The sequence below is a fragment of the Nicotiana attenuata genome, chromosome 4 (genome assembly GCF_001879085.1).
Source record: "Nicotiana attenuata strain UT chromosome 4, NIATTr2, whole genome shotgun sequence".
NCBI lineage: Eukaryota > Viridiplantae > Streptophyta > Magnoliopsida > Solanales > Solanaceae > Nicotiana > Nicotiana attenuata.
Window position 1 is genome coordinate 9464611 of NC_031992.1, and position 14438 is coordinate 9479048.

Genomic DNA, 14438 nt, shown 5'->3' on the forward strand with positions numbered 1-14438 from the left:
ATATTAATTTATAATAAATAAACAAATTAATATAACGTATTTAATTGATCTCCGTCCTTGACGAGAGGCTTCACAAACTTATTTTTATTTAGATTTAAAAGATATGCCTTTCACAAACATGCTTTTCTTTTAATATTGTTATGTAGATTTAATAGTTTAAATGTGCTCGTATTGTATTGTTACTAATAAATACTTATTCGTATCGTGTGTTTATATCAAACCAATAGATGCATGACATGTATTTGTAAATAAACTCATCTTACTTAATCATAATTAATTAATTGATATATATTTTTACCTAATAAAATCTCTTAATCATAGTAAATTAGGCCCGTTTATCCATAAATTTTTTTCTTCTTTTTTTTTTTGTGTCCGTCCATGAAAATTTGCAACTTTGGAAATTTTTACTTTTTTATCCACTCACAAAAGTGAAATGTATGTTTTTAAGTACTATTTTTCAATTTAACTTCAAATATTACTTTTTTAAAAAAATTATAATTTTTATGTCCAAAACAGATACTTTGTAGTAGTATAATTTAATATAAACACTTTTTTGTGGTGTAATAAAGGTGTCTTTTTCACATTTCAGAAAACATAGAAATAGTCAACTAACCCACAGTTTCCCTCCTTTGCTCTCGCCAATGTCGACGATTCTCGATTCACTCGCCCTCTCTTCCATTTTTTCCTCTTCTCCTTCTAATATCCGACCAGCCCTCCGCCCCTCGCCGCCGTTGTCCGCCACATGGGACCGCCGTTCCCCTATCAAATACACCGCTCTTAAATCCTATACTCCTTTAAAGCAAGTTTCACTTTCGTCTTCTTCAACAAGTTGTTGTCGCTCAAGTAGCGTGTCCGGCGAAGCTTCTGATGTTGCTTTCGACGGTTCGTTCTCATTTTTTTTTCATTTTTTCATTTCTTTTATATCGTTAAGAGTATTATATTTGCATTTAATTTACATTAGATTTGTCAAAAGATATATTTTTTCTTTAATTTCAGCTGCAATATTTTACTACTAGTATTTAGATTTTAATTTATCCTGCCACGTAATGTACTAGCTCATTGTTACTCCCTCATTGAGGGTCTACGCGTTTGAGTTTCAGTGTGAATTTGAATATTGATTTCTTAATCTTTTTGAAATAAGGTTTACATATTTAGAAGTTACATGAAAAGTATGATATGAATACATTATGTTGCTTAATTGAGCATATGACACCGATTTGTACAACTTTGAAATTGAATCTTTAGAACCATGTGTCTAAGAGGGCGAAAAAGTAAGTAAGGTAAACAAAGAATCCTTCTTTTTTTCGTTGAACCCGCCCAATCAAATATCCTTGTTTCGATTGAATACAAAATCACATGCAAGGACATAAAGGTCAAGATTGCACAGTCCTACAACAAGCATGTGAAAACTAAGAGTTCGATTCTTTATCATTCAAGAGAGCAGCCAAGTGCACACAAAACAAGAACACTCATCACTATGTGGGAATCTTTATCCAGATTTTGATGGAAACTTCCCGGTAGTAGTTATGTACCTTATTAAGTAGGAGAGAAATAAAAGTGTTCCAAGAACTTTCACAGTAGCAGTAAGGAGAATTTGTGTGTGTAGTTTGGGGGGGGGGGGGGGGGGGGGTAGGGGGTAACGAGTAGATTGCTAGCTTGCTGCTTTTTTAAGTTGTTTTCTCACTTCCCTTTGGGCCCTTAAGCGAGCTGCATATTCTCGGTGCATCACTTGGCTGCGGGAGCAGATCTACCTCGAGGCAAGCGGTCGATTTTTTTTACTAAGTGTGCATATATAAATAATAAGCAAAACGAAAATACAACAACAACAACAACCAGCCCAGTATTTTCCCACAAGTGGGGTTTGGGGAGGGTGAGATGTACGCAGCCTTACCCTTAACCTAGAAGGACAGAGAGGTTGTTTCCGATAGACCCCCGGCTGGAGAACGGATGACAAAAGTTATGGCAACAAGATAAAGATACTGGAGCCAAGAAAGCAGTTAAACTCTAGGTAATAATAGCAATCTATGAATAAAAGGATATCATACTAAAACTAATGCTAGCGAACTGGGAAAGACAAAGAGATACGCTCGACTACTTACTAGCCTTCTACCCTAATCCTCGACCTCCACACCCTCTTATCTAGGGCCATGTCCTCAGTCAACTCTAGCTGCGCCATGTCTTGCCTAATAACCTCGTCCCCTCCTGATACCCACTGAGGTTAACCTCTCGCACCTTCTGACTGGAGCTTCTATACTTGTTCTCTTAACATGCCCGAACTATCTCATCCTTGTCTCCCGCATCTTTCCTCCACAGAAGCCACTCTCACCTTATCCCGAATAACTTCATTCCGAATCTTATCCAACCTGGTATGCCTACACATCCACCTTAACATCCTTATCTCAGCTACTTTTATCTTCTGAACATGAGTGTTCTTGACCGGCCAACACTTTATGCCATACAACATAGTCGGTCTAACTACAACCTTGTAGAACTTACCTTTAAGTCTCAGTGGCACATTTTTATCACACAAGACACCAGAAGCGAGCCTCCACTTCATCCATCCAGCTCCGATACGGTGCGTGACATCCTTATCAATCTCCCAGTTACCCTGTATTATAGATCCAAGGTACTTGAAACTACCTCTCTTAGGGATAACTTGTGTATCAAGCTTCACCTCCATGTCCGCTTCCTGGGTAACGTTGTTGAACTTGCACTCCAAGTATTCCGTCTTGGTCCTGCTCAACTTGAAACCCTTAGACTCTAGGGTCTGCCTCCAAACCTCCAGCCTCTCATTAACACCACCCGCCGTCTCGTCAACCAAAACTATGTCATCGGTAAATAACATACACCATGACACCTCTCCTTGAATGTGTCTCGTCAATGCATCCATCGCCAAGGAAAATATAAATGGGCTAAGAGCTAAGTTGCTCCGACATGGCAGTTTAGGTGCCGCACCCATGTCGATACGACACTAGTATGAGTGTGGGTATGGGATGCGTACCGGATATGGTCAAACAATTTTGGGTGCTTTGACCACAATGGACGGAGAAATTCGAGACGAGATACAATATGATTCCCGATATCAGAACCAAAACTAGAGTAAATTTGAAGAAAAATGGCATCCTTATTTAGGAAATCAATCATTTACTTATCTACAACTTGAGAATAAAAAAGAAATCCACACTTTACAAGTTATACGCAAGTATTCCACTAATTTAGAGAAATTTTTATATTTTTAAATTGTTTTAGCAGGATCCCCACACCCGTATCCATACTACGATCCATATCCCCGACTCTTAGAATTTACATCTCAAAGGATCCAACCTCTAGATCCGCACCCGTGTCCGAGCAACTTAGGCTAAGAGCTGATCCCTTGTGCAACCCCATCACAACCGGAAAGTGTTCTCCTCCCGCCGTCTTAACCCAAGTCTTAGCTCCATCATATATGTCCTTAGTCACACTATATAGGCTACTGGGACCCCTTTAGCTTCCAAGCATCTCCAAAGCGCCTCTCTCGAGACCTTGTCATAAGCTTTTTCTAGGTCAATGAATACCATATGCAAGTCCTTCTTCATCTTCCTATACCGCTCCACCAATCTCCTCACCAGATGAATAGCTTCCATAGTCGAACGCTCCGGCATGAAACCGAACTGGTTCTCAGAAATGGACACACTGCTCCTCACCTTCACTTCAACCACCCTCTCCAAAACGAAAATCTAAGTACAATTATAAAAATTCACACCACTTGAACAAGATGGCTTGCAGGTTTTCTGGATGAAGCACTTCATACTATCGAGAGTTCAAGGGTTCAAGTAGTAAAACGTTTTTGAGTTGCACTTTTGCATGCACAATCTTAAAACCCTAATTTTTTTTTTTTTTTGAGTGAGAATGAAATCAATAAAATTACAAAGAAGGTTGACCATGTTAAGAGGTAAAAAAACCTTTACCAAGCAATTTTATTAAACAAAACAATCGTTAACTCAAGTTTTTAACAATTTTATGGTAGAATCATGCCTTCTTCATCTTTAGAAAGCAATCGCAAGAATTTGCTCTTCAAAATCTTTGATTCTTCAAAAAGAGGTAATAAATGTTTCATCCTTCTAAAAAGTTGCTTTGCTAAACCATTTCTCTTTGACAAACTACTCATTCTCTTTACATTTTGAGATTTTTGGGAATCTAGATGCTATTTTCACAATAGATTCTCTTAATACTTTTTTCTTTCTTCTTTCTCGTTGGAGTTTCTTGAAAATATTCGTTGTTTTTCTTTGTGCATTGAATCCTATAAAATTATTTAGGCTTTATCTAAATTGGTACTTGAACTTTTAATTTAGAACGATATATTATCCTACAACAACTTCTAGAATTCCAAAACTAAGTTGAAACTATCAAGATTTATCTAACTTGGAATAAAGGGCCTATGAGTCGGAACTACATCGACAAAGTGAGGGAGTTAATTTAAATTCCATAAAAGCTGATCTTGAAGAAAGATTAACAATTCGAAAATATCATCCAAATGACCGTGATGCAATAAGAAGAACATATCTTCAAAAAGGTCCTTTCCAACCTTGAAATCACAATTTTCTTCTAAGAAATTTTATGGAAAATTGTGACGCTTTAATTGTTGGAGTATGGTGTAACAAAAGATACGGCTTTTTACTTCAATTGTTATTTGTTTCAAGATGAATGCATCAATTAAGAGAGGTTTTCACACCAAATAATACTAATTTATCATGTTTAAGTGATAAATGAAGGTAAGAATATGTATTAATTAACTTATGGTTTAGTAATAATTCTTTTTTGAGAGGACATATGTCATGTATTATTGGGTTGGTGTAAACACCCGATGCGGGTAAGTATTTACCTTGGAGATGTATTTTCAAGTATATGATTTACAAGTTGGAACAAGAAGAACAAATTTAATATGCACGTTGATGGACCAAACAATATACATAATCAGTCAAAAAAGAACTGTGAAGATTTGATGAGACAAAAACAATCCATTTAAAGTGCACTTGCTAAACAATTTACAACAACAAAAGACTCAGTAAAATCTCTCAAGTGGGATCTGGGGAGACCTTACCCCTACCTTATGAAGGTAGAGCGGCTGTTTCCGAAAGACCTTTCGCTCAAGAACAGTAAAAATGAAGCAATAGAGAAACAATAGCAACAACAAGGGAATAAGATAATGGAAGCAAACAATGCAACGAGTAATAACAGAGATCCAGGGATACTAAACTACAAGAATAATGCCATCCTACTGATAATAATGACACACCGTATAAAAACAAGGGACTAATAATTTGATATCCCAAAATGATAATCCATGGTTCAAAAGATATCTTATCATATCAATTATAGCTTCTATACGAGTCCAATATTTGATCTAACTTTTGTTGATCGGATTGTTTAGCAATGCACTTTGAATGGATTGTTTTTGTCTCATCAAATTTTTATGAACTCTATTTGGTCCAATAATATGCATATCAAATATGTCCTTCTTGTTCCACCTTGTAAACCCTATACTTGAAAATATATCTCAACGGTAAATACTTACTCGCATCGGGTGCTTACACCAACCCAATAAATACATGACCTATCTCTTCTCAAAAAAGAATTATCACTAAACCACAAGTTAATTAATACATATTCTTACCTTAATTTATCACTTAAACATGATAAATTAGTATTGTTTGATGTAAGAATCTCTCTTAATTGATGCATTCATCTTGAAACAAATAACGATTGAAGTAAACAGCCGCATCTTTTGTTACACCATACTCCATACTAATAAACCATCTAAGGATTAACGCGATGCAATTTATCATAAATATTTCTTCGAGGAAAATTTTGATTTAGAGGTTGGAAAAGACCTCTTTGAAGATATGCGCTTCTTTTTTTTTTTATTTGCACCGGGTGTCCAAGTCTCTAAGAGCCCCGACTAATCTCGGGGGTGCACAGACCCTTGGCAAAGAGTTTCCCGCAAGTGCACCACGGTTAATTCAGGTTTTACCCAGTCCGATAACCCTTAGAAATTGTTTGCACCCAGTGGGTTTCGAACTTGAGACCTTGAAAGGGAGCAAACCCCAAGGCTCAAGTCTATTGCCACCGGGCCAACCCCTGAGGGTTTTGAAGATATGCGCTTCTTGTTACATCATGATAAGTTGGATGATATTTTTCGAAATACTTGTTTCTCCCCCATCCTTTAAGGAATTTAAAACAACTCCTTCACTTTGTCGATGGTGTTTCGACTCATTGGTCCTTTCTTTGAAGTTATATGATCTTGACATTATGAACTTGGTTTTGAAAGTTGCTTTAGGATAATATTTTTTCATTGAAATTTAAGCTGAATTAAAATTTTAAATATCAATTTAGATAAACTCTAAATAATTTCATAGAATTCAACCCACAAAGGAAAACAATTGATGTTTTCAAGAAGTTCCAACCAGAAAGAAGAAAAAAGAACACATATTAAGAGAATTTACCGTGAAAATACCCAAAAATCTCAAATTGTAGATTTTTTTTTTGTAACTATGGTTTCCGGGCTAGCTTACGCTACCTCAATTAATTTCAGGGGATACCTGTTACCTCCCACCACTAACAGGTATCAGGTAATTCTGCCCACCAATACTTGGACAGATGGGAATAAACCACTTAGTGTTTTTTTTACCCCTGCTAGGATTTGGACATGAGACCTCATGGTTCTCAATCCATTTCATTGACCACTAGGCCACACCCTTAGGCGCCTCAAATTGTAGATTTTTTAAAGATTGATTCAGCAAAGCCACAACTTTTTCGAAGGATAAAGCTTTTATTACCTCTTCCGGAAGAATCTGAGGATTTTGAAGAGCAAATTCATGTGAATGCTTGGTAAAGATGAACAAGGCATTCAATTATGCTAGGAAGTTGTTAAAAGCTTGGGGCATCGATTGCTATGTTTACTAAAATTGCTTGGTAAAAGCTTTTATTACCTGTTTACTTAGTCTTTGCTTTTGTGTCTAAAGTTGATGCTCCCTCTGAAATGAGAAGTTAATAGCTCCTCTCTGAAGATGTATTAAGACCTACCTAAATTTTGCGTTTTCTTGTATAGTCAAAACTCTCTATAACACCTTTGTTTGTTCAGGATATTTTTTTAGTTGTTAAAGCGAAGTGCTGTTATTATAACATAGCATGAAAAATTGGTTCCAAAGAAAACCGTTCAGTGAAGTGTTGTTCTAGGAGATGGTACTTATAGAGAAGTTCGATTGTATAGCACTCCCCTTCTGCTTCTAATCTTATCTTCTAACCCCAAAATTGAAATAGTGTCAATGTTGTGAAGAGCGTGAAGCGAGGAAAAGCGACAACCTCCATTTCGCTTAAAGCGAGAAGCGAGAAGCGAAGTGCTCGCTCTTTTGAAGTGAAGCGAAATTTTAAAAAAAAATTAAAATAAATACTGGGCAGTAATTAAATTAAAATAAAATAAAGAACTAAGAATAAAGGATATAAAAATTAGAGGAAGGGCACTAATTCTCTGTTAAAAACTGGGCAGAGATAGAAGAACCCAATGATTGGCATCAATTCTGAGAAAGCACTGAAGGTAAAAAAAAAGATTCGCCGGCATTTCGCTGCTATTTGGACGTTTAAATAGTGAAAGAAAAAGAAGAAGAAGAAGAAAAATCATAACATACCTGTTGCTGTTGAAGACTTGAACTTGAAGAAGAAGAAGAACCCTAGTCGATGCTATCAGATGCTCTGCCTGCCTTTAAACCCTAGTCGCTGCTGTTGCTGTTCGTTTAATGAAAGACACAACTGATTTCGTTTTTAATAAAATAGGGCTGGGTCTGTTTTAAAACACAGAAGCGGTCGCTTTCTTCGCATCGCATCGCTTGATCGCTTCTCGCTTTTTAGTGGGAAACGGTCGCTTTTTTATACCTGAGTCGTTTCACCCATATGAAGCGTGCACCTTCTCGCTTCGCATCGCTTCTCGCTTAAAGCGAGGAAGCGGGCGCTTTTTTAAACACTGAATGGTGTCATCAAGGTGCTTTCTGCTTCTCAAATCTATAGGAATAGGAAGGTGATTTTCTCTGTATGAAGTTGGCCTAATATCTCATTCTCCATTCTTCTTCCCTCCCTTTCTGCTCCTCCTCTTGGTTTTGTTTTGTTTTCGTATTGATATCATCCATATAAGAAATTGGTGTACTGATCTGTTATTCCCTGCAGCTAAATGATTGTACAGCAACTAGGAGCTAACTGATACAAAAGGTGATTGGTAGTGTTAAAACCTGTTTGTATTATCTACTGTCTACTATATATTTACGTTTCTGTCTCAAGATGTACATGACGTAAATGGAACCTTTTTCCTAAGCTTGCAATATCTCTCTATTGGAGAGACAATGACGTAGCTATTTTCTGTGTGCTGCTGTAGAGGAGTAAGTATGCTGGTAACAATAATAGAACTCTATAGCCATGGCCATAAATTTTATTATGTGGTTTTAGTCTTAGGAAATTAGTGGCAACTGTTGACTATCTTTGTGCAAGGTCAGGTCAAAGTGAATCGATATCTTCTACAACTATTACGAATTTGTAAGGAGAAAATTCTTTTCGTTTTTTCGTTGTTAGCAAATAACATTTTTTCACAATCCACAAGTAAAAGAATGACTGATTTAGAACCTGTCTGTAATACAAGAAACAAGTTTGGCCAGCTTGCCTACTTAGTTTATCTATTGATTTAGAAAAACTGTAGCCTGTGAAAATGCTTATTTAGTTGGTATTCTCTTATAATATAGGAGCAGATAATAAGTGTTCTTTGGCATTATACTTGCTAAAAGAAAGTTATTTTTGTTGTTATTATTATTCTTTATTTTGGGGGGTTGGGGAGCTAAGGATGTGTTAGTCTCCACCAAGTAATAATTCCTTGAGGCAGCATTCGAAATGCCTGAAAATTTATAGATAAGAGATTTCAGAGTGTGGTTTCCATTAGTTGTGAGAGGGATTCATAGATAGTCAAAAGTGTTTTGCGTAATCTTGTTTTGTGTTTTAATTTCTTGTGTTTTCTTTCAGTTCCTTCTGTGACAGAGGAAACATGGGAATCACTTGTTCTCAACGCTACTGAACCCGTGGTGGTTGAGTTTTGGGCTCCCTGGTGTGGACCATGTCGCATGTTCCATCCAGTGATTAGCGATCTGGCCAAGCAATATGCAGGGAGGGTTAGGTGCTTCAAAATGAATACCGATGACAGCTCTTCTATAGCGACCAAATATGGAATCCGAAGCATCCCAACGATAATGATCTTTGTCAATGGAGAGAAGAAAGATGCAATAATAGGAGCTGTACCCAAAGCCAGTCTAACTGCCAGCATAGACAAATACTTGTAAAAGCTGTTAAATGGTAAGCCCAAAGCTACACTTGGTTTTGGTGTCATAGTGATCCCAGATTTTCCATTCCTGGTTATAATATAGGTAAAAACTTCCACACCCGCGCCTGGTGTTTATACTAAGCAAATTCGTTAAGTTTGAGTTGGTGTTATAAGATTGTTTTTGATCCATCTTGACCTAAGCAAGAATTAACATGTTTTAACCCGCTTGCAGTGCGGATGTAGCACTAGACACCGTGTTCATCTGAACTAGTACTTTTGACGCATGACATAACTTTATGTATAAGAATCTACTAAAATTGCAACAAGTAGTAGGTCTGGACCTATAATTTTAAGATTGAACCTATAGAATTTAAATTCTAAATGCACCTTGAGCTTGACACCTTTAAGGGTGTCAATTTTGACCATAGACGTGTAGCTAACGCAACCAATTCTACTGTCTTACTCAACCCATGTTGACCCAAGTAGGTCTTGGACAAGTTAGGTCATGATCCAGTCATTCGTTTGACCCGTTTCAACATGCCTAAGATCCTTTAGTCATAGTTCTGAACCCCCAGACCCCATCTTTGCATCATCTTACAAAAGAAAAACTCCAAAATCCATATAGAAAAGAATTAAATTGGTTGCTCTTTGGGAAACATGGAGATGGCGACGACGAGTTAATCTTCTTGAGCTTCGAACAGTCAAGAGTCAACTGTCAAACCTAGGGGTGGCAAACGGCGGGTCGGGTCGGATATGAGCGGTTAAAACGGGTGATTTAACTACGGATAAATTATCCGACCCGACCCGTATTTGAGACAGGTAAAGACGGGTTTATCCGGCAGATAATATGGATATTCATATTATCCATGAGTTCTTAAATATGATCACTTATGAGAATTCCTAGTCTTCCAAACTTGAAGAACTCCAATTTGAGGCTTTACAAATGTAAAAGTTAAATACATTAGTTATTCATTGGCTATCCATTTGGTTAACCATTTTCTAAGTGGATAATATGGTTCTTTATCCATATTCGACCCGTTTTTAAATGGTTCATTATCCAACCCATTTTTTGATGGATAATATGGGTGGATAACTATTCTCATAAAGTATCCAATGAATCCATAGTAGAGGAATAGAGTCCCCTCTTCGATGTTAACCGTATGGCTTTATTAGGAAATTACTAGTTGGTACATATAATAATAATAATAATAATAATAATAATAATAATAATAATAATAATAAAAAAGATATTACTGATTTAGAATCTCAAATCGGCATTTATATACACACACGCACTTTGGTTTTAACATTTTTTCTATTCTCGTTGTATAAATTTCTGATTTGGCCACTGCTTAGGGCTTTATACTTGGTATAACATGCTGTTGTAGATATAAAGTCATTGGAAGGTTTGAACTTCTACTATTAAGGAGAGTGAGATAATTAGAAAATAAGGGTGGAAAACAATCCCGAAATTCATATCTCAGTATATTCTGTGTTTTTTGCCTCATACTGACCGGTGGAGGCTTTCATTATTATTGGAAAAATAATATTGTATAGCCGCTCTCAAAATAATAACCGAAAAGATGTATATTTTTTTGTATATATATATATATATAGAGGGTTCATATGAACCCGCTTTGTCGAAAAATAATACTGTGTATGTATGTATATTTTTTCTGTCTTCAAAAACGTATTGTATAAAAATTATTTTGAACCCGCTTCAAACAAGTGAATCCCCTAGCCTGTTGGTAAAGAGAGTTTGAATTTCCCACATGGTCCTGAGTTCGAAATTGGTTTGTCACAATGGTGTCTATTTTTGGATTTTTTAATATACGTCTCTTTTTCTACTCCGAAAATGATGCCGTTTACAGTTTTATAATATCCCCCAATTCCCCGAATCAGAACATGATCAGTTCTAATCCCAAGCCCTTCGATGCCTCTCTCTCCCTCTCTCTCTCGCGAGATTTGCTTCCATTATAGCAACGGCTACTGACGGAAAGAATAAAAACAAAGAAGAAGACAAATAAGAGGGAAAGATAAGGATTGTTTCATTCAGCATAATATTCCAAATGGAATTACACATAGATAAATAAGACAAGATTCTTCAACAACTTAGACAGGTGGCAAATAAAGTAGTGGCCACTTGGAGGGACAGAAAACTAAATAATAAAGGACTCTATTGACATAAACTAAACTTAAGACCTTTGCAAAATATCATAAAGAGATTCTAAGGCTTCAGACTATTTCTAATTCAAAACCATTAGCATCGTCTCACAACAATACCATCCCCTATTGAAGAACCTTGACAGTAAAGTTAAGGTTATGCATCATCAAATTCAGGAAACTGAGAACGAAGGAATCCGTAGTCTTCCCACGTAGTCTCTTTCGGAGAAAGATTAGCCCACTGTACCAGAACTTCTGTCACTGCCTTGTTCCTTTTCTTAACAATCCTCCAATCCAAAATCGCCACCGGTTCCACAAAAATTTGGCCCTCGTTATTGCAAATTGGAGGATCAATCATAGCTACCACTTGATTACCCACTTTCTTCTTCAATTGCGAAACATGAAACACCGGATGAATTTTTTATCCGGGCGGCAACTTCAATTTATATTCTACTTGACCAATTTTTTCCAAGATCTGATAAGGCCCGTAGTATGTTGATGCTAACTTCAGATTCTTCCGTATTGCTACCGACGTCTGTCGATATGGTTGCAGTTTGAGGTATACCCATTCCCCTTCCTCAAAAGCCCTCTCAGTTCTTTTAGAACCTGCATAAAGTTTCATCCTTTCTTGCGCTTTCTTCAGATTTTCCTACAACACTCGACCAATCACTTGTCTTTCTTTTAACACTTCATCCACTGAATTCACCCGAGACTGAGCAATCAGTTCAAATGTTGGCAGGGGAGGATCGTAGCCATAAAGTGCCTTAAAAGGGTACATTTGAATAGCTGAGTGGTAAGTCGAGTTGTACCAGAATTCCGCCAAGCTCAGCCATTTGCTCCAATTCACAGGTTTATGACCTGTCATACAACGAAGGTAACATTCGAAGCATCTATTTTATCTTTCTGTTTGACCATCCGTCTGTGGATAGTATGCTATACTCCGCCTTAGTTGCACTCCCATTCCCTTAAACAATTCTTTCCAAAACAAACTTGTAAATACCGGATCTCTATCAGAAACAATTGAAACTGGACTTCCATGTAACTTGTAAATGTGATCCAAGAAAGTATATGTTGATACCCAATTTTTTCCGAAATATTTTTATACCCAAAATACTTTCAAAATAACATTATGTGCATATATGAGCACACACAAGAGTTTTGGTACTTTACCAAATTTTTAATAATTTTTAAAACCAATTTATTGCCTATTTTTATACCATAAAATCCAATAATTATTCCCAAAGTTATCATTTTGGTGGACAACCTATTTTTTATTCTCATATTTACACCAAAATATGGCTAACATGATTTTTGCATATTTTTTTACAAATTTATTTAGTATTTTTTAAAATTAAATTGCACATAATTGCAATATTAGCCCCTTTTAAGATTTAATTGTAATTATATTTATAAAATTGGCCCCAGTATTTTTAATTTGATAATTATGTATTATTAATCATTTTAGCACGTTTGATTTACTTCCAGAAATTATTTTGCTATTTTTTTATAAATTAAACAAGGGAAAAGTGGCTATTTAAAAGTTAGCCCTTTTTGCATTTCAAATTTAACCGGAATTGGGCCCCAATCTCAGCCCCAAATTGAACCCAATTCCCTAACCCAATTTTCTAATCCGCCCGACCCAACACCCAATCACCCGAACCGGCCCGTGTCCCTTTTAATCTGAGCCGTTGATCATTTTGATCAACGGCCCAGGCTCCCCCTTACCATTTTTAATTCTAAATGACCCCCCAAACCCTCCCCATTTTCTCAAAGACCGCCGCCTCCAATCCCTCGTCTCTCTCAAACACTCTCACCCACCTGAAACCCTAATAGCCGCCTACCCCCTCTTTGACCTCAAACCACAGGAATCCATGGCTAATCTAACCATGGACGACCTCTACTCACCACCTACTTCTCCCACACGCCTGCTCACTGAAGATTCGAGTCTAGACCTCAAGGGTCTTCATCCAGACCTTGGTCGACTCGAGATTCTTTGGCCGTTTCCGGCCTTGCTCCGGCGTTTCTTGGCCTCTTGAGCATGGATTCGACCTTATCAACTCAGATCCGTTCTCATGACTTCCAAGCCTTTCTCGTCCTTGAGGGTTCTCAGAAGCCCTAGCCTATTCGAGGTTCCTTTTCGTTTATTCTTTTAGATCTGTGCTAGATCTACGTTGTTGGTAACATTTTAGAGTTTTTCCCCAAATTTCCTTTTTCAAAACTGTTCAAATCAATTTTAGGGTTTTCTGAAAATGGCTCCTAAAATGTTTTCTGATTCTTTTACTCTCCCTTATGTGTGTTTATGCTCGTTGTTTTATTTCCTATTATGTTCGAGGTTGTTCTCTTGTTTCTTATCGGATTTCTACAGAGATTCTTTTACATTCTGTGTTCACATGCTAGCCTAGGTTGTTGACTTACTTTTTGCTATATGTGTTCAGGCTCATGCTTTAATTTTGTTTCTAAAGTTCCGCTGATCATGTTCTTGCCTACCTTTGTCTTAACGCTCGTGGTTTTCTCTTGTTTCTGTTTGTCTGTTGTGCATGTCTGCATATCTCTGTACGCTTTTAATGACATATTCTAGAATTGCATGTCAGAACTTGGTTTCCTTTTGAGGTTCTAATGTTTCTTCTAAGGTTTCTGCTATGTTGTTTTGTCTGGTCTCATCTCTAAATTGGTTTAACCTCGCATGCCTTAATTATTGTGCGTCTTTATAACACGCTGAAGTCCCTCTTAAAATAACCATAGAATTCGAGACTAATTTCAGACTTCTTTGTGTAAGCATGATTGGATTCTTCCCTTGTTTATTGAAAACTCTTTTTAACCTTTTCGATTCCTCCTATTCTCTGACATGGTTCAGGGCAATTTTGAATCCCCGATTCCTGATTTACTACGTACCAATGATTTACTTTGTCCTTGCCTATACTTGACCGTGTAATCTCTCTCTTTT

General features: G+C 36.8%; 1 protein-coding gene across 1 annotated transcript; it reads left to right on the forward strand.

Annotated features, from left to right (window-relative positions):
• On the forward strand, window positions 582-9573 carry LOC109224962 (thioredoxin-1-like). Its single transcript, XM_019389540.1, has 2 exons — window positions 582-882; window positions 9037-9573. The coding sequence occupies exons 1-2, from the start codon at window positions 642-644 to the stop codon at window positions 9348-9350; spliced, it is 555 nt and encodes a 184-aa protein (XP_019245085.1). The 5' UTR covers window positions 582-641; the 3' UTR covers window positions 9351-9573.